General features: G+C 35.5%; 1 protein-coding gene across 1 annotated transcript in view; it reads right to left on the reverse strand.

The window, feature by feature from the left end:
* Positions 1-24,435, reverse strand: part of CNTNAP4 (contactin associated protein family member 4) — a 250,869-nt gene that overhangs the window by 74,966 nt on the left and 151,468 nt on the right. Inside the window, exons 4-8 of the mRNA XM_075019693.1 lie at positions 22,040-22,187; positions 12,390-12,593; positions 12,035-12,219; positions 9,920-10,063; positions 7,112-7,373 (exon numbers count right to left, since the gene is read on the reverse strand). Coding sequence (XP_074875794.1) covers positions 7,112-7,373; positions 9,920-10,063; positions 12,035-12,219; positions 12,390-12,593; positions 22,040-22,187 — 943 coding nt within the window. The remainder of the gene's footprint in view (positions 1-7,111; positions 7,374-9,919; positions 10,064-12,034; positions 12,220-12,389; positions 12,594-22,039; positions 22,188-24,435) is intronic.

Genomic DNA, 24,435 nt, shown 5'->3' on the forward strand with positions numbered 1-24,435 from the left:
GGTGGGGGGATCACAGCTCAGGGACTAACTGGGTGTCAATTGGTGGGTGGTGAGCAATTGCATTGTGAATCATCTGTATATTCCAATCCTTTTGTTATTAATATTGTCATTTTATTAGTGTTATCATTATCATTATTAGTTTCTTCTTTTCTGTTCTATTAAACCGTTCTTATCTCAACCCATAAGTTTCACTTCTTTTCTTGATTTTCTACCCCATCCCACTGGGTGGTGGGTGGGGGAGGAAGTGAGTGCGTGGCTGCATGGTGCTTAGTAGCTAGCTGGCGTTAAACCACGAGAAACAGTTCTAGAGAAACAGTTCACCAGTTAACTGAGTAGTTCAAACAGAAGGAAAAGAAATAAAAATAGAAAGATCAGAAGGTCCAAATAGCTAAATTACATTGTAACTAGGATACATATAGTGTTAACTACCACAGTCTAAACACAGGATCAGCATACAATCAAGAGAAAAATCTTAGAACTGCACTATAAATTTAGATAAATTAACATCTAGAAAATATCTCTAATGTATTTAATATAATATTAGTCTTATACACTTTTTCTATTATTTGTTTCCTTACTTGAACCACTCTATTTATTAGGGACTGAAAAATAAGAAAACTTAATTATTTTGCTTTATCCCCAGCTTCAGTGTAATTATATGAAAGCTATGGCTAACAGATCTTCTTATCTTTGTGTTGCACTTTCAGGAACAATTCACTTTTCTGTTATAACAGCAGAAAGCACAGGGTCGCAATCACATGTTTTCTGATACCATTCTGGCATTACTTATTTGGTTGCAATCTTCTTGAGAGGTGGCATTTGAGTTTGCTAATCGAAGCAGTACACTTACAATTAGAGTAAATAATTACATCTATGAGTAAATAGGTATATTTTCTACTTCTGTAAAACTCCATATTCATGATATTTATAGAGATACTTTTTACTAAAATAAAAATTGGAAACCTTATATCACACAATATAAAATAGTATTAAAGCTATTACATCTGGCTACAAAAAGGTCACATGTAGAGGGGTAATCTTTTGGTAACAAGGATTTGCATAGTCCTACAGGCAATGTGGAGGAAGTGACTAAAATTTCCTTATATTTTCAAGATGTCCAGCTGCTGAAGAAGTCCCCTTGTACTGGTGGCAGCTAATATAACTTAAAGCAGCCTTCAGGCTGATGTACTTTATGTTAAGGCTGGCATATTATTGAGCTGAGGATCAAGAAAAAGCCTTAAAGCCTAGCTATTTTGGCTCTAGTTGTATTTTGGCTAGATAATACAATGTGTAACAGACATTTAAAAGACAGAGTAGCTAAAGCATCAGAAAAATATTATTGCTATCTTGCAATATCATGGGTATAGATGAGTCACACTGTATAATGAAGTTTCTAGACTTAAAGAGTATTATTATTTATCTCTCCTGATTTTTTAGTACTATTTTACAGCAAGAACTCATCAAACATATCAAAAGTTTTTACTAATTTCAAATAAAATCAGCAAATAATAACAAAGAGATAAAGCATCCTTAGGTCTTTTTTACCACTGTGAACCTCAGTGAACTACAGTCTTTCATCAAAGAGATAATAGGTATACTAAAACAAAGAATATGAATAATGTATTTTTTAAAGCACAGAAAATTAAGTCTAAGAAAGTTTTTTTTTCCCAATTCCCAATAGTACAATTAGTTTTCTTCTATAAATTATTGTAGGATTATCCCGTAATCTGAAACTAAATTGTAAAATATATATAGTTTACAACGCCACTTGTTACACTGTGTTTTTAAGATTAGCTATTTCAGAAAATAATTCTTAAAAGAGGATTATTTCCCTACTCACTTATTTCCCTCTTTCTAGCCTCCATCCCCAGCTAACAAAAGCTCCAGCTTCTTTGACTTCATCTCTAAGATTAAGCAAGAAATTTCTTTATTTGTAGAAGTACTTGAAGTGAATGATATTTTCCTAAATCACATCTCTGCAATATGCTATCTTTTCCTTTAGTAATCAGAGAATCATAGAATAGTTTGGACTGGAAGGCACCTTTAAAGATCATCTAGTCCAATCTCCCTGCCATGTGCAGGGACTTCTTTTACTAGATCAGGTTGCTCAAAGCCACATACAACCTGACCTTGAACACTTCCAGGGGTGGACATTTAAATCTAACCTCTTTCAGATTAAAACCACTACCCCTTGTCCTATCACTACAGGCCCTGACAAAAAAATTATCTCTCCATCCCTATTATAAGCCCCCTTTCAAGTATTGAAAGGCTACAATAAGATGCTCCCAGAGCCTTCTCTTCTCCAGGTTGAACAACCCCAACTCTCTCAGTCTTTATTCATAGGAGAGGTGTTCTAGCTCTCTGACCATTTTTGTGACCCACTACTGGACCCACTCTAACAGGTCCATGTTTTTCTTGTGTTGGTAACCCCAGATCTGGATACAGCACACCAAGTGGTGTTTCATGAAAGTGGAATAGAGGGGCAGAATCACCTCCCTCGACCTGCTGGACATGCTTCTTGTTATGCAGCCCAGCATACAATTGGTTTTCTGGACTGCAAGCACACATTGCCAGTTCATATCCAATTTTTCATCCACCAATATCCCCAAGTCCTTCTCCTCAGGGCTGCTCTCAATCCCTTCATCCCCAGTCTGTATTGATACTGGAGGTTGCCCTGACCCAGGTGCAGGACTTTGCACTTGACCTTGCTGAACTTCATGAGATTCACATGTGCATACTCCTCAAGTCTGCCAGGGTCCCTCTGGATGGCATCCCTTCCCTCTAGTGAATCAACTCCACCTCTCATCTTGGTGTCATCAGCAAACCTGCTGAGGATGTACTCAATCCCACTATCTATGTCACTACTGAAGGTATAAAATCTAACAAATTCTTTAATTTCATTTCAATTGTTGGAAGGAAAATTGCTTTTAATTCTTAGTTTTACATCCTGCTTCAGTAACATCTTGTTCTGGAGAGAAAACCATACTCCAAATATTGCAAAATTTGACTGTCAAGGTAGGTCAGATAATGCCCTAACATAAAGAAGGAGATTGAATGAATGACTGAAGTAGAAAATTTTTTTGGTTACTGGAAAATCAATTACATGAATTTTGCACATTTTGGTTTGTTTACCTTAGTTCATCATACTGACCTACTAAATGATTTTGGGATGGATATTTTATCTCCTTTTCATACAGGCTGTCATGATTAGAGATGATAAATGTTGTTCATCTAGGTCAAGTTAAGACTTCCCAAAAGTCCTTTTCATTTAAGTCTGGGGACTGAGGAATGCCTTTGTGGGAGTACAAAACACTCCTGAGAAAAGAGCTCATTGTAGCCCTCAAATTAAAAACCTTAATTAAATTCACATTTGCTGGTGCGAAGCCATGGAGTGGTATAACATACAAATATTGGAGACCAATGGACTGCTAACATTTCCATTCCATCTGAAAATTACATTGTCTGGTGCTCTACTAGGAATTTTAAAAATGCTTTATCAGAAACAAGTAAGGAAAAAATAGCAATTGAACTTTTAGTGCATAATAAGGTAGCTATTAAACAAGATATCTATTTACTCTCATTAGTAGTACCTCCATCATTTTAATATCTAAGTACAAAAAAAAGGTCTGTGGGAGGTCTTGCAGAACACTGACATCGAAACTTAGGAACACATATAAAAAAACAATGTATATAGCTTATTAGGAGATCAGCAAGAAACAAAAAAAACTGGTTTAGAGAAAGTAATTTATAATTAGTCTGAAGTATAACCACCAAATGCAATGATTGTTAACATCATTTAATTAAAAGCTGCATAGAAAGACAGGGTCATATGAAGAAACTGAGTAATAAGATCTCAAACATTTATAGCTTGCAGAAGAGGCTACAAAGGAAAGACATTAAGCAACCATTCTGTAAAAGAAGGATGCAGTTTATTATAACTTAATCATTCATGAATTAGCATGCCATTCTCTTCTTTTTATATAGTAGAAGAAATTTTTAAAAAACACATTATAATTTAAGAACTCTGCACAAAGAAATATGCTCTGATTTAATTTTCAGTTATCATGTGTGTGTGTGTGAAAGTCAGGTCGTAAGTCCTTGCCTGTAGGGAACAAACCTGTCCAGCCATCCATAATTTAATTACTCAATCTGAAAAAGCAGACTTGAATTGCTTCAGTGAGTGTAACAATAAACACTTCAAAAACTCAAAAAAAAATTCCCCATATGGTTTCGTTAGAGAACTTCTTTCTCGGAAGAGAATAAGATGTTTTTGCAGTAGTTTCTGTCTTCACAAAGAAAAACACAATGCCTCCTGTTAGACTTCATGAAGAGTAAGCTTAACATAGCACGAGTACATTAAATTCTGTTTCAGCATAGACTGCCAAGATTTATTTAGGGGTGTTTCAGCTAATATGTTGTGTATTGTGTTGCAACTTTGAAATTGAATAAATTGCTCTATGTGCAAGTCTACAGCTGTTAAAAGTGCCACCACCTTCAGCTGGTCTGTTAAAATGATGCTGCGTGGCAATAGTTTCTTTAACGTACATCACCTAATTGAACTGCAATTGAAATAGCTCCTAGAAAGCCAAATTCATCACTGTTAACTACATACCACTGACATTCTTACTAAGGCATTGACATTTTCAAATGGTGAGCCTAGGGAAACCTCTTGTCTTTAAAATGGTACTCTTTGTGCATCAGTTATTTCAGATTATAACAAATACCAGGGCTGATCCTATTATCACCCACAGAAACAGGATCAAAGTATTTATGTAAATTTCAGCATTATCTGTGGTCATTACTGGCTTACAGTTTTTTCCTGAATTAAAATAATCAACTGTTTAAAATTTTACTTTTAATCATTATACACCTGTAGAAACATAATGAGCTCCAGTTATGTTTAACTTTTTCTTTTTTCTTTTTCTTTTTTTTTTCCCCTTCAAAGGAATTTTCATTTTGTACAAGGAATTGAAGCAAGGAATCAATCTAAAAGAAACAGGGGCATAGAACTAAGATTAAGGAGGCCTCACCTTCAAATCTTGTGGCTGTTTCTTTGTTCTGCTTGGCTCTGCTTTGCTCTCTTTCTCTCTGTTATACTGCCAAGCACATGATTTGTGAACCTTTTAGGTAGCTGATGCTTATTTTGTGTTTGTACCAATTAAAACATTTTTATGAGATTTTCTCCCTTTTATGTAATTTTTTTAATTCTGTGGGTACGAAAGAGATTTGGAGGCTTTAATTTATATGATAATTTTATTATTTATTATTTATTTTTATTTCAGTAACTGGTTAGTTTACTTATTGTATTTGTTATTGCTCAAGACAAACTAGCATTAAACAGCATCATTAAGCTGTCTATATATTTTTGCTTGAAAACTCTCCTGAAAGATGCCTTTGGCTTGGTTCCTATCAATCCAATGAATATGCTCTATACAAGATTAAATTCTTCACACATTCAAATCCTTAACTTGTTTTCTAAATAACAATGCAAAATGCAGTTTTCCTACTTGTTATTTATCTGTTAATGCAGTTTACACATTACGTTGCTGGAACTATCTTGGCGTCTTTTTCACTGATGATATTCCTGTTCTATGAAGATGAAATATGAAATATATGGCTGTGTACAGTTCAAAATAAATCTAGGATCAACTGAAGTTTTGGATATCATCATTGTGTTTTCTGCAGCTAAATTACTCATTGCTTCTATGACACATTCCTCCAACTAGTGGTCTCTGGTCATCTTCTTTGCCCATACAGAAACCACTCCAATCCCAGTCACATTTCCTCATTTTCATATATCCTTTGGAATCCCATTTATCTGCCTAATCTCTCTAGTCCTGTTTTTCCTGTCTGAGAATTCATTCTGGAACAACCATTTTATCCTTCTATAAGAAAGGGGCAAAATTCAATTTTGTTTACATAAAGGATGAGAAACTGAGGCAGCTGTCATGCATGGAGTGTCAGAGCATAGTATACTACTGACAAAGTGCTGCTAGGTGAAGGTATTGATATTATCACATGGTGATGTTATTGCTTCTCACCATTTTTTAAGAAGTCGTGCAAGACAGAGTTTTTGTCAGCTCCGCCCTGGTCTCACATTTCATGAATGAAGGAGATTGCTGGCTGGGCCAGCCATCTTGCTGTTCTCATATCAAGTGCTAAACAGCACTCAGAAAAACTGAGGAGCCTTTCTGTGAAAGGGGGAGTCGCCTTGCTCCCAAACTGAGTGAAAGTGAAAGCTGTGAGCTGCTTCTCAGAATCCCAGTTGGATACTCTCTAACATGACTGTATCTTACTATATTTGCCTCATCCTCTTGTCCTTATATATTTGTTTACCAACAGGGAAATGGGTCAGAAGAAGACTGAAGGGTATGCCTTCGGAAATCTCAGCTCCACCCTGAGGGCTGCCTAGCAGTGCACACTACCAAAAGTAGATGATCTAGTCTCAATTCAGTGATTAACTACAGAAGTGACCCTTTAGCCCTCAATTATTCAGTCTCCTCAATTTCTGCATTTATTTTGTCCTTACTGTATTTTTGGTTTGTTTTTATGTAGACTCAAACTTGCCCCAGCTTTTGGAACACAAACTGTTATTGGGTATCCACTGTCCAAATTTAATGGACACCTCTGTAACTGAGATCTCTAGAAAATAACAAACATAATTTTTATAATAATGTATAACTTTATAGAAAAATGAGTTACTTGATGCGTTGTGAAGGCATTGACAAATTATGAAAAACACATTAATGGCATAGCTTGACAGAGTAAGAAATTAACTTGTTTACACTTCACAACTGAAAAAGTTGCTCAGATATCTCATCTTTACATACATATAGTATGTAAACCTAAGGACTCAACTGTGCAGCCTATATTATTACAAGTAATTTCTACTCAATCATGGGGAAAAAAGCATAGATACATGTTTGTGAGAAAATAAAGTATTTAGAAACTTTTGGGATTAAAATTCATACAAAAGTAAAGCATTGTTACATACATACTAGTCATAAAATGAAGTCAAGAATGTGGGTACTAATTTCAATGACTTTACATTAGCTTATTTTTTTATATGTAGGAATCTTGGTTTTGTTTTTTTTTTCTTCAACTCTGTTACCTGCAGTGATGTCACTCAGTGCTTTTCCTGGTTTATGAAGACTGATTTTAACTTTGCCATCACTCAAATGTAAGAGGAAACCACCTGAAGCCTGGTGTAGTTTACTAGATAATAGAAGTCCTTCCTTGTTCCATGTGCGAAACTGGAAACTGATGAATACTTCATCTTGCCCTGATGTGCCTGGCAGTGCCAGGTAACTACTGGAGCTCAGAAATGTAACAGGAACCACCTGTGGCTCTAAACATGAGAAGGACATGTTGCCCTAGAAAGAGATGAAACAAATATGGCATTAGGAACATTCGGGGAAAAAGGGTCATGAGAACTTTTGTATGGAAACTACAGAGTTTCAAAACATGCATAGAACCTAGTAATTGTAATACTTGAGTGTTTCAGTCTAAAAATTAATTATGAGCATGCAAGAACATCATCAGCTTGAGAAATATTTACCTAGCTGTTTGACCAGAACAGACATACCTGCCTGAGCAGAGTGGCAAGGACCTTTGAGTGAATGAGGTAACATCCAAAATTACATGGGTGATTTAATCATACTTTGGGAGTTAGACAGACCTGCTTTGTTTCTATTTTGGCTGAGCCTCAGGAAGCATTAGGGACTTGACAAATTTCTGAATGTCAGATAAAATGCCACCGAATGCAAAGTTTGGTACAAATATTTGCTGTGGTCTAAATGCTTGTATGCAGAGAAAAATGTTGAGCTTGGCTACTGATTGTTTAAGGCAGTGTTAAATTTGAGAAAAAAAAAAAACATTTTGCCAGACCAAGGAGCAATCTTTCCAAATCAATGCAACTGGAGATGTGCACTGACACCAGTATTTGCTTTCACAAATATTCAGAGAAAATTCCACATATAAACTCTTGCTACTTATAAATGTGAAACACATCATAAATCAGAAGGAAACATGTTTCCAAACAGGCCCATACGAACCACACCATGAGGTGTATTTAGGCACCTAGCCTTTATTTTCTGCTTGATTGCTTTGGAAACCACTGGTTCTTAGGTACCGAAATAAACTTGTGGATGAGCTCATTGACAAACTCTGAGCTTAACCTGCATCCACGGTTGTACTGAGTGATATAGATAAGAAGACTGGCATGGGAATAATGCAATTTTTGCATCTGACATCAGAATTAGTGAGTACTTTATGAACCTTGATAGTAATACAATATGCACTTTGATCTAATGACTTGCTGGCACTGTTTGAACTATAACTAATCTGTTCTGTATGGATGTTTACTAAAGGATTAATGTCTTTAGAATTTAAAGTACATTGAACTTCTCTTCAACACAAAAAGCTTTTAAACTTTTAAACATACAGAAAACTTTGACCTTATAGTAAAAAGCTAACAAAACAGTTTAAGAAAAACTCACTAGCCCCTGGCACGGAAAGACATTAAAGTTTATCTCTTTTTATTTTCTTAAAGGAAAAAATATATATAAATTAAAGCTCTGTCTTATGAATTCAGCTGTAGAGAAAAGAATAGTCAACTGAACTGACCCATAGTGAAAAAGAAGTCATCAGATTAATAAACCTTGCTAAATGTTAAAAGCTTACCATCTGCAGATTCCCCTTCCACATTATCTGGACAGCCGCCTGATACTGTATCAGACCAGCAAAGTGGCTATTTAACAAGGATTCTATGGGAACATAGATATTTTCTGGCACAATTACATTACAAAACATCTCCTAAATAGTTTTGAAAGCACTACAAGATCTTAAGTCATTTGAGATGAATACGATGAAATTTCCTATGACAATAATTTCATAACTACCCTTTCGTTAGTCCACAGAGAACCTCCTATAACTGCCCTCTCCCCAACATACATCAGTGTCATGGACAGGATATTATACAGAGGTATCAGTTTAGTTAATTCTGGAATATTTCCAATGAGATTCATTTGAGGACAGATGCCTGTCATCCATTTTTTCTGGGACAGACAACCAAATTTGATTGTTCATATTCTGAACTGAAATCCAAATCAAAAGATTTGGAGTTTCAAAGCATTTAATATTTTGTTAATTATTTTGAACTGACTGTTTCCATCATATCCCTGCATATCCTGCTGCTAAATAAATAAATACTGCAAATAGAGATGGCTCTAGTAGTATTGAAAAAAAACCAACAAAACAAAAGACTTAGTAAAATTTATAGAAAACCTTCTGTAACACAGAAGAAAGTTGATTCATTGTTGGAACCGTTTCTTTTAATGGTAGGGGTTTGGCTAATACAACTGTTGGCTATGTCACAATAAATGCATTAAACTCACCAACCTAAACTACAGCTTTTCAGACAAAGTGCAGTATAAATTGACAAACAGCACTTACCTATCAAAATTATAATGCTCTGGAGAAAAGAGAGTGAATCAGTGTCCTCAGCAATAGAAGGCTTTTAAAACATGCTGCTGGTGTTCTTATTAGTCAGGTACAGAAGTCAAAGCCAGAGCTGCGATGATTTCAGCTACATCTTACAGTACTCACTCGCTTTTGTACATGCACAACACTGAGATACTGCACAACACTGAGATACTGCGCAACAGTGAGATACCACAACAGTGAGATATCACACACATCTAAATATCAGCTGAAGAGCTGAGGAATAAAATGCATCCTGAATTGTCTACTGCATGAGTCTGTACTGCAGCAAATATAAAATAGCCCAATTAAGTGATTCCTTGATTTTTCTTTCATTAAACATAGATTTTACTAGAACTGTGTTGCCTATGAAAATGATTGTGTTTTTTTCTTTTCTCTATTCTACTTATTTATTCTTTCTTAACTATAAATCTCTTACCACAAAGTAGATCTGAGATTTATGCCTCCTGGCCAGGTCAATAATGTTCACTCCATTATAATAAATATTTTCAAAACACCCATGAAAGTTCCTGTGTGACAATGTCCCTGATTTTCCAGGCACTGGGATCCCTCCAAAGCTGAGCTTAGAAAGAGAAAAGAAATCAATGATACTATTAAGTAATTTTCTAAGGAAAGAAGTTGCCAATAGCATAAGAGCAGAAGTCAAAGACTGGCCAATAATGAATCTGCTACTTTGCTATTTCCTTGTATCACATCTACATATTAAAAGAACAGCTACAAAAATTAGGCTGTATCAAGTCATATGTATGCATTAAAATATTTTGAAATATTGGCTTTTTTTTTCTTCTGAGGATGCCTCTTAATAGTTGCTTAGTATAGAGTCTTGTCAGTTTTCAGGGTCCAGTACAGCTGCAAAACCAAGGAGAAGAAGGACAAGGCCGAGTACATGCAGACCACACTGGACAGTGCAAAAAGGGAGAAGAGAATTCGCAAACAACTTCTTTAGGAATTTTGAACCTGACTTCTCCACTGTGTGCAAATAATAACTACCATAACAGAGAACAAGAGTACATCAAATTAAATTACTCTAGGGCAAATTCAAAACAAATGAAAGGAGATACTTTTTCCCTCTCAAAATGCTTAGGTTGTGCACTCCCTTGATGTGATGCTGTAGGTTTACAGGGGTTCAGAAAGGGATCGGAAGATTTAATAAAAATAAAAATCCATGGAGAGCTATTAAATTCAAGAATATCACTCTGCCTTAATAAGTCCCTGAAGCAGAAATACTTAGAAAGTAGTAGATTATTTTAAAAAAGCATTTCCACAAGGGTGACCTGAGTTATACTCTGGTCTATGTTTCCACTCTTGGGCGCCATCAGAAACAGGATGCCAGCTTAAGTGAACTTTTGAACTCACCCATTTCAAAGATATTCTAGCCAATATTATAGAAAAGGTCAGTTTAAACTATTTATCTTTTAATTTTGAAATTTCACTTAATATTTAAAATCATATAATAAAAAAAATTAAATATATTGTCTCATTAAGTTATTAAATTGAGACATTTCTATAGTCACAAATGCAATTCTAAATACAGTGGTTCATACTTTTTTGCAAGTTTTTAGGCATTTTTCCAGCTTTTGCTTTCCTTTCTACCTTGTATTGGTAACACATACTTCAAAGTAAAGTATGTAGAAGAGAGGAAAAAAAAAATATGCAATACTGGTTGCTTTACTAAAATAAATCTATTTGCCAATCAGTTAAAACTAACATTTGTTGTTCCTTTTTCTTTTTCTTTTTTTTTTTTTTTTAATTGGTATGAACCCGTAAGCCTTGGAATTGTGGCTTAGATTCAGAAATTTTAAGCAGAATCGTGACTTTAGTCTTGTGAATGATATTTTTGAAATGGAGTATTGCAGACATGGAACAGCATGAAATCTTACTCTAAACTGCTTAAGAACTTGAATGAGTAGAATAAAGTAATATAAATCTATGGGTTGCAGACACTCTGCTCTATCACTCATTATCTTATCCAACAAACAGGACAGGGGCAAACATAAAACAACCAGTCATCACATTACAACTGTGAAATAATGGGGTTTTTTTAACCATAGGTAGGAAACTATCACAGCAAATTACATCTATTGCTTTTCATGAATCTACCACTTGTGTAAGCAAGATTTTTTCACAGTACATTTGCCAGATTAAACAGGAATTTAAGTCTTAATCTAAACATTTCTAAAATGGTTTTATGCTGATTTATTACAATTTTCATCAAGCCATAAAATAGTAACTTTGATTTGGGGCTCATTTCTTATATTTACATACTGTTTACCACATTTGCAGCACTACTGAAACACAGATATTAAAATAATGAATTCTGAAATGAAAAAGATGGTCTTCTGAAAATCTTGAGTTGAAGTCTAGTGGAGCATTAGTAATGTAAGAACATTTCTTTTTCTCTATTTAATTCCTTCAGGAGGCAGAATATCCCTAAAGCACTACAAACTTCCTTCAGTTCTGTCTCCTTTGCTTGTTTCACTGAATTTACATAACAAAGTTAATAAATGTAATAAAGGAAAGGTAATTTTCACACCTCATAATCAAGGTCCAAATAATTGAATTCTCCTTTTGCATGAAAATGATGAGTGTGTTTATCCACTGTAAAGTTTACTTGATTGTTAAAGTGCTCAATGAGAACAGAATGCCAGTGTTGATCATCCAAAAGACTGCCCAGTGTAATATTAATTTGGGCATTAGAAGGATGAGTTTTAGTATCACCTTGAAAGAAGAAAAATAAAAACTATTAATTCCATATAAAAATATAATTATTCAAATATATACTGCTAGTTTATCATTTTCTAAACATTAAAATCCACTTAAATTAAAAGAAGTTTTAGTCAAATAGTACCTAATAACTATATTAGACTTTATGAGACTTTAGCTGTTACCTAAATTAATGAGTAGGGACAGCTTCCCTTTAATTAATTCCAGGGTGATGTGGTCTCCATTTTGTCCTTCTCTGTGGAGGAGAATTCCATCACTTTGCATTGTCTTAAACTTCAGAGAAATCACATCTTTCAGTGCACTCATGAGTTTTTGATTAAATGTGTAAATTAGACAACTTTTCCCATCAAAGCCAACCACCTCGGACCCTAGAAGTAAAGAAATGAAAGATAATGTATAATGCTATGTCTAAAAGAAACAGTTGCATGTTACTTCAATGTGATATGAAGTCCCACCACTAACATCCCTAGATTCACTTGTACCCAGTAAAGTATAGCTTATTTCTGTTATTCCTGTTCTTCCCCAAATTCTTGTTTTAATGATGATTCTATCACTAGATAATAAAGCAAGGTAAGCAGAAGAGATCTGGTGTCTATTCCAATCTAGCACTAATTTCACATGCTGAAAGGTCTTCCTTGTTTTGGAGCCATGAAGTACTTTGACCATTTCTGTTCTTACTGTATTCTTAGTGTGAAAATCTCTATTAATTTATCTGTAATTAATTCCAATTAACAAAATAAAGAAGAGAAAAATCATGTCCATTACAGTTAACTGATTTTCAGGGCCTTCATGCAGGTTGTAGATTTAAGCCACCATTGAAATCAATCTGGATATCTGTACAGTAGTTTGAAATAATATCATGGCATACTATCCTAGGAAGCAAAAATATTCTAAAATGAAAACCTATCAGCTGTGAGTAGGGCCTGGTTCTCTTCATTAAATGTTTTTTTACTGGCACCATAAACAAATTACAATTTTAATTAAGGTGAATTACAGTTTTAGTACTGGAATACAGGACTTTGTATCATCAGTTTTCTAGTATGGGCATCATAGAATCACAGAATGTTTGAGGTTGCCATGCATGTCTGGAAACCATCCTGTCCAACTTCCCCAAGCAAAGTAGTATCAGATCCAGCAGGTTTCTTAGGACTGTGTCCAGTCAGGTTTTGAGTATTTCCAGGGACAGAGACTACACCTCTATGGGCAACCCATGGCAGTGTTCAACCATCCTCACAGTAAAAACAACTGTATTTCAGTTTGTGCCCATTGCCTCTTATCCTGTCACTGGACACCACTAAAAAGATCCTGGCTCTGTCTTCTTTACACCCTCCCATCAGCTATTAATACACATGTGTAAGATTTCCCCCAAGCCTTCTACTCTCCAGTTCCATCTCTCTCAATCTCTACTCATATGGTAGATGCTCCAGTCCCTTAATCATATGTGTGGCCTTTTACTGGTTTCACTCCTGTATGTCCAAGTTTTTCTTGTAGTGGGAATCCCAGAACTGGACCTAGCAATTCAGACATGTCTCATTACCACAGCTGAGTGAAGGGGAAGGATAACCTTCCTTGACCTGTTGGCAACACTCTTCCTAAAACAGCCCAGGATACTATTGGCCTTCTCTGTTGCAAGGGCGTGTTTTCAGCTCATAGTCAACACAGTGTCTACCAGAACCCTCATGCCTTTTTCTTCAAGGCCACAGTCAGCCCCCTGTGTGTACTGGTAAACCCTTGCTGGGATTATTCCTCCACAGGTGCAAGACCTTGCACATCCCTTTGTTGAACAGCATGATATTCCCATCAGCCCATTTATCCATCCTGTCTGGATCCCTCTAAATGGCATCAAAACCCTCTGGTGTGTCAATCAGTCCTCCAAATTTTTATTGGCTGCAAAGTTGTGGAGCATACACTCTGGCTCATCATCCAGGTCATTAATGAAGATGTTAAACATCACAGAAACCAGCACCAATCCATGGGATACACCACAAGTGAATAGACTCAGCTTGACTTTGTGCCATTGATCACAACTGCTTCAGCCAGGCAGTTCAGTCTGTTTTCATTCCACTTCATTTTCTACCTAAATAACCTGTGCTCATCAGTCGTCTATGACAGCATTATGGAAGACAGCTTCAAAACTCTTGCTAAACTCAAGATAACCAACACCAAACACTCCCTTTCACTCACCAAGCCAGTTATATCACTGTGGAAGGTTATTAGTTTGGTCTGTCTTCTAATCCTAATATATAAACTCTGAGCTGTCTCATCATCTGTCCCTAGGCAGAGCTCCATGCACCCCTGCTGCTTTCTCACATAAATGTTAACTGCCTTTCCTCATTGTCTTGGCTAGTCCTTTTTAAACAGCCTGTATCCAGCTATGGCACCACTCCAGTTGTGTGAGCTATTCCACCATGTCTCTGTGGTCATGATGAGACCATAGTCTTTCAAATGCACGAAGACCTCAGTTTCTCTGTATGTTCCCCATATTGTGTGCATTAGCACACAGGCACTTCAGAAAGGCATTCACTTGTATTGATTTCTCAGAAAAAGTGTGAGAACTTCTTCCATAATGTTGCCCTCACAGCAGCACTTCCCTATTTGTGTGTTTGCACTTGTTTGCACTTCAGCCCCGGTTTGTTGTTTCCATGCTCTCTTGTCCACACTGCCCTGAAGCCTTTGTTTCTCAAACCAGTCCACCACTTCCTCACTTGATTTTGGGCCATCATCTCCCTCCACCATCATTACTAATTTAGAGCTCTCCTCACCACATTGGCCAGCCTGTTGGAAAAGATGCTTTAGTGCTACATGGTCAGATGGATTATATCTCTTCCTAGCAACTCTTGATCCTCAAAGAGTGTCCTAAGGTTGTTAAATCTGAATAATTGCTGCTGACACCAGCTGTGCAACTAGTTATTGATCCAAAGGATCCACCCAGTCCTCCTCAAGCTCTTCTCTTTTGTCAGCATGAACAAGGAAGACACCACCTTACACCCTGTGCCCTTGTCCCTTGCCTCTAGAGACATGTAGTCATGCTTGGTACACACCAAGTCTCCCCTGGCATTACTGTTGGTGCCCACATGGAAAAGCAGCAAAGGGGAAAAGTCTGAAGGCTGGACAAGCCTCAACAGTCTCTTCACAATATCCTGGATCCATGTCCCTAGCAAGCAGCAAACCACTCTAGAAAGCAGGTCAGACAGCCAGATAGGCAGGCCTCCAACAACTGCAATGGGGAGAGCTGGGGACACACTTCAAGGGACATCTTCATAGCATATAATTATACAGTAGTTCAGGTTAGAAAGGACTTTTTAAAGATCATCTAGTTCCAGTGCCCCTGCCATAGGCAGGAACATCTTTCACTAGATCAGGTTGCTCAAAGCCCCATCCAACCTGACCTTGAGCACTTCCAGTGATGGGGCATCCACAACATCTCAGGGCAACTTGTTCCAGTATCTCACGATCCTCATCATTAAAAAAAAAAAAAAGAAAATTCTAAATCATGTGCAATCTAAATCTACCCTCTTTCTGTTTAAAACTGTTACTGTCCTATCACTACAGGCCCTGGAAAAGTCTCTCTACATCTTTATTATAAGGCCCATTTAAATATTGAAAGGCCACAATAAGGTATCCCCAGAGCCTCCTCTTCTCCAGGCTGAACAATTCCAACTCTCTCAGCCTTTCTTCATAGGAGAGGTGTTCCAGCCCTCTGACCATTTTCATGGCCTTCCTCTGGACACACTCTGGCAGGTCCATGTTTTGTACTGATGCTGGGGATCCCAGAGCTGGATGCAGTACTCCAGGTGGGGTCTCACGAGATTGGAGTAGAAGGGCAGAATCACCTCCCTTGACCTGCTTGATTCTGTACTATAATGCACAAAATAATAAACTCCTAAGTTTTACAGATGAAGAAAACAGTAATACTGAGGAATTTTCATTATTATATTATGAATGTATGCTTTCTGCCTTACTTACATTCATACTTCTCATGACTGTGCTAAAAGGTAGGTACAGTGTTACAGCTCCATGACAGTGCTACAGTGAAATCTACTTTCTATTTGTGACAGTGTTTTACCTAATTTCGTTCAAGGTCACATACTTTCACTTTACTTGGGAAAAAGAAAAGGGCAAGGGCAAGGGCAAGGGCAAGGGCAAAGAAAAGAAAAGAAAAGAAAAGAAAAGAAAAGAAAAGAAAAGAAAAGAAAAGAAAAGAAAAGAAAAGAAAAGAAAAGAAAAGAAAAGAAAAGAAAAGAAAAGAAAAGAAAAGAAAAGAAAAGAAGCAACCGATTTTATCCCAATAATATAAAAGAGTATCTGTCAAAATCAGAACAGATTGAACAAAACACACACAAAGGAACTGATAACACTATAAAAAGCACATAGACTATTCACAGTTCATAAGTAAAGAAGAAGAAGGTAATTACCCTTGAAAGATACATCTGTGAAATAAATGAAGATATAAAGGACACTTACTAAAATATGAAGTTATTTTTCAACTGACTGGTTGACTTCTTGTAAGTCAACAGAAGCCCATTATCTATTTACTAACTTTATTTAATTTCACTAAAAATATTTCTCCACATTGTCAGCATGGAAATGAACTCAATTCAAATTAACTAAGGTACTTAAAGTCAGTCATTTATATTCTGTTTTCAAAAACTCTGGCCAGTGAATGCAGCTGTTTTTAAATATAGTTTCTTGATTTTTTTTCACATCTTGATAATGTACTTCTTACTTATGAAGAATTCATTTACCAAATGTACAATGAATAAATATGACATTCTACCTAAAAATGAATCTTAGGTTAACTATTTTACTTCATTATGTCATTGAATGAATGTGGACAGTAAAAACATTAATCAACGTTAAATTTAAATTATGAATGTGAAGTTTAATAGCTTCAATAAAAACTTCAGTAATAGAACTTGTACATTGTTATGTATCTATCAAACCAGCTAACTAAATATATTCTTATTAGGTACTGATAACAGCTGGGGTTTTTAATTGGGAACATACTCTTGTTATTAGTTATCTAGACAAGATCATAGCCAACATTTAGCACTGCTCTCCAAAATCTCTTTCACTATTCTGCAGCACTAGCTCCTAAGAAGTAAAATCTACTCTGTCCAAATGTGGAAAATAAAAAACCAAATTCCCACTACCACCATGCATGAATGAAGATCGTGAAAGGGCTGCAGATGTTAATCAAAATTTTTACAACATGTCTCAAACACGTTTTGTCTTCACCATCTATGCACTACCACTAGAAATAAATTGAAACAGTTGTGAGAGATAAAGTTTGGGTCTCCTATAGGGTTATCAGGATAGAAAGAATGAGCCCAAATATCCAGGGTGCCATAACATTTTCTTCTTTCATATTTGCCAACTACTCTCAGCTTCTAATAGTCCCTGGACTTGAACATCAGTCTCCATGGGTTTTCTCTACTCTATTGTTATAAATCAGGAAAATAAAACAGGTTGATTTGCTTTGTGAACACTTATCTTTTCTTACCACAATTTACAATGTGTTTTTCTCAAATTAATGTAATCTAAATCCTTAGTATACTGTGAAAATACCTTTGGAAGTGATGAAATGCCTCAGAAACTGGAAATTCTGGAAACCTCCTCACACACCATAAGACTGAGTTCTAGTGATGCTAAGCAAAAGTTTTACTTGCAATATCTTTGTTTGAAAAATTATTTCACTTTTGTTGATCTTTAAATTAATTGAAATAATACTAATGCTCTATAAGAAAAACAAAAATAAACAATGCAAACTATTTAGCATTTTTTATTGTTTTTAGACATGCTTAGTCCTGGCCAATTGTACTAAAATGAGAAATCTGCTTTCTGGCCCTTTCCAGTTTTGGGGAAAGCAGACCTGAGAATGTTCATGGTGTTCAGAAAAGTTAGGTAAATCAGGACTTAGGTATTGCTTTACACAAAGCCTTTGGGGGGCAAAAAAAAAGGCAGAGGGGGGTCACATTAAAATTGTTCATAATCAACCACATTTAAAATGAACTTTTATACAATCACATTCACATCAAGCCCTTGAAAGCACATTATTCCAGTTATGAAGATGTTTAGTCCTTTCTTTGACTGATGTAACTGCCATTGATTTTTCACATTCCAGACATGAAGGGAATGCTCAGAAAGCCTCAACACATTTAACAGTGTTAGAGAACTCTGGAAGAGGGTTTTGATATCACAGTATCTGCAGTGCCTGTTGTTAGGCACTGCATCTAACGATGTTTTAATGTACAATGTGCATTTAGTTTGCAGTTATCTTTCTCCTACAATTTTATGCAGTCATCATTTTCACATTTAAACTCATCTTTCTGTCTGTCATATGAAAAAGCCTTTTTTTTTTTTTCCTTTTTTTCCTATGTTTAGCCTAATGGTTTTCAGAGGATGGAATGAGAAAGAGAGCATTGTAATGAGGGGAGAAAGGAGTAAGCCAAAGAGACCTTCAATTTCCCTTTTTTAGTGCCAGGGGATAGCTTAACCTGAACTCTGTTTTACAGGGCCTAATTGTCACAATCTGACATTTCAGGAACATGACACAGGAAATGTCTGTAGAGATTCATCAGTCTCTTTTGCACACACTAAATAGGAAGAACTATCAGGCAAAGGTTGAGAGAGATTTTGGGGTGGGGGTTTTTTGACAGCACAGACTGTTTGTTGTGTAGTCATGGCACAAGCAGATTGCATCACTCCACGTGAAACCAAGTAGATCAACTGGGGGTAGAAAACATCTTTCTTTCTTTCTTACATGAAAAAGGCTGTAGAACAGGAGTAAGATAGCTGAGGAATGTGGCAGAGGTAGTAGAGTGAGGAAGGAGAAGAACGAAACACAAAGATTACAGGGGAATTCTTGTAATGTTTCATGTAACTCCATAACTGACTACCCTTATTTAGCCTTTCTATTCCATAAGTGCTAAGAGGCAAAAATGAAAGCACTTGTTCTGGATGCATGCTTTAAAAACATAAATAGTGTGACAGTCCTTGGCCTAAAATGTTTCTACCAAAAAGGGAGTTCTGTGTAAAAAAAAAAAAAAAAAAAAAAAGGAAACAAAACTCATAATATCCTGGTTTATCCTATGGACATTTATCATGGACATTACCAAACCTCCTTGAGACTGTAATTAAAGGGAAACATTAGTTCTGAGGATACTAGGCTAAATTATTCAGAGTACGTATTTGGCTGGAAGACAACAGAGCAGCAACTTGAAAGGAGTGCCAACAGTTGTCCTGTAAGCTTTACTTCACTAAGATAGTAATGGCTTCTTTTAGATGTAACAGATATGCATTTTTTGGTATCACTTTATGGAACAGTGAGATCAACTTTATATATTCTTGCAATTTTAGTTTTAGTTGGGTAATTTGCAACAGATAAGACTGAACGAAGAAATTACTGCATTTGCACTTGAATACAGAACACAGTCCACATATTTGATGGTAAATGGAAAGAAAGTGGCTTACTCTTACAGTATAAGACCCAGTGAGATCTCTCTGAAGGGAAGAATGAGAAATGGGAAATCTGGAAAGTGTGAATCAAAGTTAAAGTAGGTATCATGGGCATTTCTGCTTTTCTTTATTTTCTGGTCCCGCCTGGAAAAGTACATAACAATTCAGAAACAGCCAGGCATAATTACTGTAACAATAACTACATGTCCTGTGTTTGTCTGATAAATGGAGGACAAGACAAATTATTAAATATATTTTAGAACTATAAGACCATAATCACCTGGTTTGTCTTCAACAGCAACCATTGAACTGAACTACTAAAAGCACATGGTAATTCTAGATGTTCAAAATAAAAAAAGAGGTGACAGTCTGCAATTCATTTGAAATGAAAGCATTTATACATAGAAAAAATAAGCATTTTAAGAACTCACAATATCATTAATACAGAGAAAATCTTAACCACCTTAAAAAAATCCTTAAATCCTTAAAAAATCCTTTCTGTATTTTTAACACTTTCATGTTTTTTATGTACTGCATTACATTGGATAATGGATGAAGTAAATATTCCTTTTAAATTCAGCCTAATCTTAGAAAATAGCTATCATTTATTTGTTTCCATAAGCTACCTATAGGATTGATCCTGTATGAAATAATTAAAATACAGAAAAATACATAATCTTCTTCAAAAGTAGTTACTGACCACACAAAAAAAAATTTAATTGTGTAACTGCTTATTCTATATATTTTATTATTTTTAGTAACATGGACACTGTTCTCTTTTTGTCCTTTAAACTCTTAGATTTTCCATTGGCATGGCAATAAGGATATCACAGAAGAGAGCCATAAGATACCTTGCAGGGTGTGATAGAGAAAATTATAGTAGTGAATATAGAAGATTAAAATCTAGATTTTAGGCATGTGCAAAAGAGACCTCTTCAGTTTGGAAGTGTTTGGCAACAAGACATTGAATAACTATTTAAAAATTGTTGAATGCACAAGGTAAAGGACTTGGAAGAAGGAAAGCCAATTGACTTTCACTGAAGCTTAGAGACAAAAAAGAATGTAGTCTCATCAAGTAACACAGAGATGAGATTTCAAATGTGAGACTCAAATAAGATTTCAGCTGGGAATTATGAAGCTATCTGTTCAGCCTCCATTTTTTACTTTTAGTAGTCCTGGTACTTATAGTAGTCCTGGTACTTAAAACAGTGGAGGGTAAGTTGAATCTTGGCCACATTCCTCAGTTACAGCAGTATCATTAGATTGTTCTAGGAAACATAAGTCATGTTCCTAGTCTCCAGGCAGATGTCACTGAGGAATTCTGCATGTTTTTAGCTTCTCATACCTTTCTCCTGGCATGACCTGTCTGTTCTCTGCAATGGGGCATTTTATCTAATTTCTGAGGTGACCTAATCTCCTGCAGCCAGGTTGAAATTTTCAGTATCCTTAGTTCATGGTCTTTTACTCATTTTACAAAGCCAAGTTTAAGGCAGAAAACCCAGACATGTCTTACTGATACTCAGTTTAAAGTCAGATACTAATGAATGGAAATAGAAGAGAGAGATATGGAGACCATTCAGAAGAGATCAGCAGTGTAAAGCATGACTTAAGGATAAAAGTTGGAAAAAAAAAAATCCTACAAAAAACAACAGATGAAGTACTTAAAACAGGCAATTAAAGGGGTTTCTTAAAATAAACTCTCTTTCCCTCATGGAGGAAAGATGTGGAGAATAAAAAACAGTAAACAACTTGCTGAGAGGAATATTTTTTAAAAAGTCTGCAGATGAAGAATTGTAACAGGAAGATAACAGGAAGATTTACATTGTCCAGCAGATCAATAGAGTCATAACACTTACGCATTTGTGTTCCAAATGCTTATATCAGTTATTAATGTTTTATTAATGACACAAAAATTATTCTAAAAATATCCCCTAAATATATAACAACTTTGAAGTATCCTTCAATTGTGTATTTGTGGGTCTATCTACTTTTACTCTTATTGGCTCAGGACCAAGACCATGTATATTCAAAACTGTAAACATTTTCCACATTTCGCCCTTCATGTAGAAAGTACACCATGTTAAGATGAGTTTTTCAGACTATCAAAAATAGAGTTTTCAGTAAATCAGTTATTGGATTACATCCACACCATTCACTCCAATATAGAAAGCACTGGAAAATAAGCATCACATATTGTTAGATGATGCAGAAATAGTGAAGTCTGCACGTAGACTTATTGAATCAGTTTTATTCAAGATTAAATTTAACCTTAGAAATCTACTTTCAAGTGTAATTTAGGCAGCAAAAGGCAATGATGAGTAGTCATTTCATTTAGCTGATTCAGCAAAACACTTACTGTATGTGCATCCATACACTTCAATGCGCATTCCAATTCTGCCATTTGGATTCCAGTCCAAAGGCACAAAACGGAGAAATCTTGCTTTAATGGAATGCTGAAGCTTATAGTATACAACACTGTCAGCATTTGTGTTTCCAGAAAAGGCCTAGAAGAAAATGAAAAAGAGATCAGCCACAACTGTATTGAATACAGAAATATATGGAAATATTGGTGATCTTTTCATTTTATACCCTCATCTGGCAAACAGGTAAGCACAGGAATAAAATGTAATTGTTAGTGAATTCCATAGGAGCAACTGCTGAATCGATCCTGATTATTTTTCTGGATTAAATGTTAAGTGAGCTGTGTGTTAAATACCAACACCACACTTATAGAAAAATCTCACACCTTCTAAAATTTAAGTGAATGAAACATTTCAAACCCAAATATTCCTTTCACAAAATGTGTAGAACATCCTAGCATTTTGGTGTGTTGTACCATCTAATACTTTTTCATAAGACAGCAGAGTGAGCTTTTACCAAAAGGTTAGATTAATTTCATTGGAAACATGTGTTTTAGATGTGTAATATGTTTAATCTAAAAAGTTCTTATACTGCCAGACCATGGTGTTGGAAGACTCTGGTTTCCAATTAATGAATCCAGAGTATTATAAAAGAATTTAATTCAGTGTTCTGTTGAAAAAAAAATCTAAATTTCAAATTTTCTTCCCATGTGAGAGATTAAAAAAAGAAAAAAAGTATTATAATAGCAACTTTTTTTGGCAGTATTTAACTGATAAGACTACTGTCCCTTTTTGTTATATAAAGAGAACATAAAGAAACATAAAGAAATGTAAAGAAGAATGTAAAAAACCTGAAGAGTTGTAATCATGAACTTTGACATCCTAAAGACTGGAGAATATATTCTGATTTTGTTAGTTACATGTTCAGGTGTTGTGTGGTTTTTTTCCTCATTGCATGTTTGTGATATGTGAAGAAAAAGAATTTGTTCAAACATTTTGATCTAAATATCTGATAAATTAGACAGAAATAGCTCTTGGAAATATTTTTATGAGAAGAATTAAAAAGGTTACACATTTCTGGATATATGGACAGTACTGTTGCTATAGGTATAAGCCATAGATGTTGCAAATGCAGAAGTATATAGAAACCAAGATCTTTAGGTATGCAGCTTCTCTTTCCATAAGTTTTTGGATCATTGAGTTTCATTACATTCATTATTTATCCTCCTCTACATGAATGTTTGCCCCTTCTGTCCCCTGTACTAGTAAAAAAAATTAATAAAGTCTAAGGTCTTCACATTCAATTTAAAAAAAAAAAAAAAAAGAAAGAAAAGAAAAGAAAAGAAATAAGAAAACAGCTAGTGAAAGGGGTCATTATAGCTAACCTGTTAAGCTAGTAATAAGCAATGAGAGTTAGCGACTCTGAATGTCCACACTGCTTTCAACTTCATGCTTCATGGTTTCACTATCACAGCCAGTGAAGGTAGAAACATGCTAAAACAAACACTGGGGAAGAGCTGCTGTTTGGAGGGTAAGACGCTTCCAGATCTCTTGTCCCATAAAAACCTTATTTGCAGTCTGCAACAAATATAGCTACCAATGAAAGTGCCAATTAGTTTGTTGACTGAACCAGAACCCAGGCCTCAGAAGTTTAAGTACTGTGAGCAAATGAAGAGTTTGATTAAGATTTACATTTTTTCCAAAATCATTTTCAGAGGGCAGCCACCTCATGAAATTTAGTTGTTGAGTACAGAATGCATATTGCTTGATTTTTTACTGCAGGGTATACTTAAGCCATGTGTTCTTAATTTAAAATCAGTTTTTTTACTTCAGTAACAGCCTAAAAGTAATTCAAACTACTCCCTAAACCATTCAGAATGGTCAGTTTAGAAATCAATATTTTTAGCTGTCATTTTACAAAGCTTTTATCTGGGAAGAACACACTTTAAAGTGTATCGAGTTGAGTATTAAATGGGTCTTTATTGCTTGATTTTAAACTCTCTAAAGGTTAAAATACATAGTTTGAGGGTTTTTTCAGTTTTAATCCTTTTCACAAGAAAGAGAAAGAGGAGGCAAGCAGACAGCTTTTCCTCCAGACTACAAATACAAAGGGCATACCTGAAGTCTATGGAAGTAGCTTGTAGGCTTTTTAGAAGACAAGCATATTCAACGTGACAGATACATGCCTGTCTTTACTGGCAATTTCTGTTTTACGAAATTACTGTTTTACAGTCCAATCCAGCAATCGTTTTAAACACACAACAATTATAACTATATAGTAAGTTCCCTTCCTCCCACCCCTGCCTTTTTCAGATTGTTTACATCACTTCATTTTTGTGCCAAATCACTTGAAGGGAACATGCCATTATTCTAGATTATGCAGAGTCCTCAC

This window comes from Buteo buteo, chromosome Z (genome assembly GCF_964188355.1).
Source record: "Buteo buteo chromosome Z, bButBut1.hap1.1, whole genome shotgun sequence".
Lineage (NCBI taxonomy): Eukaryota > Metazoa > Chordata > Aves > Accipitriformes > Accipitridae > Buteo > Buteo buteo.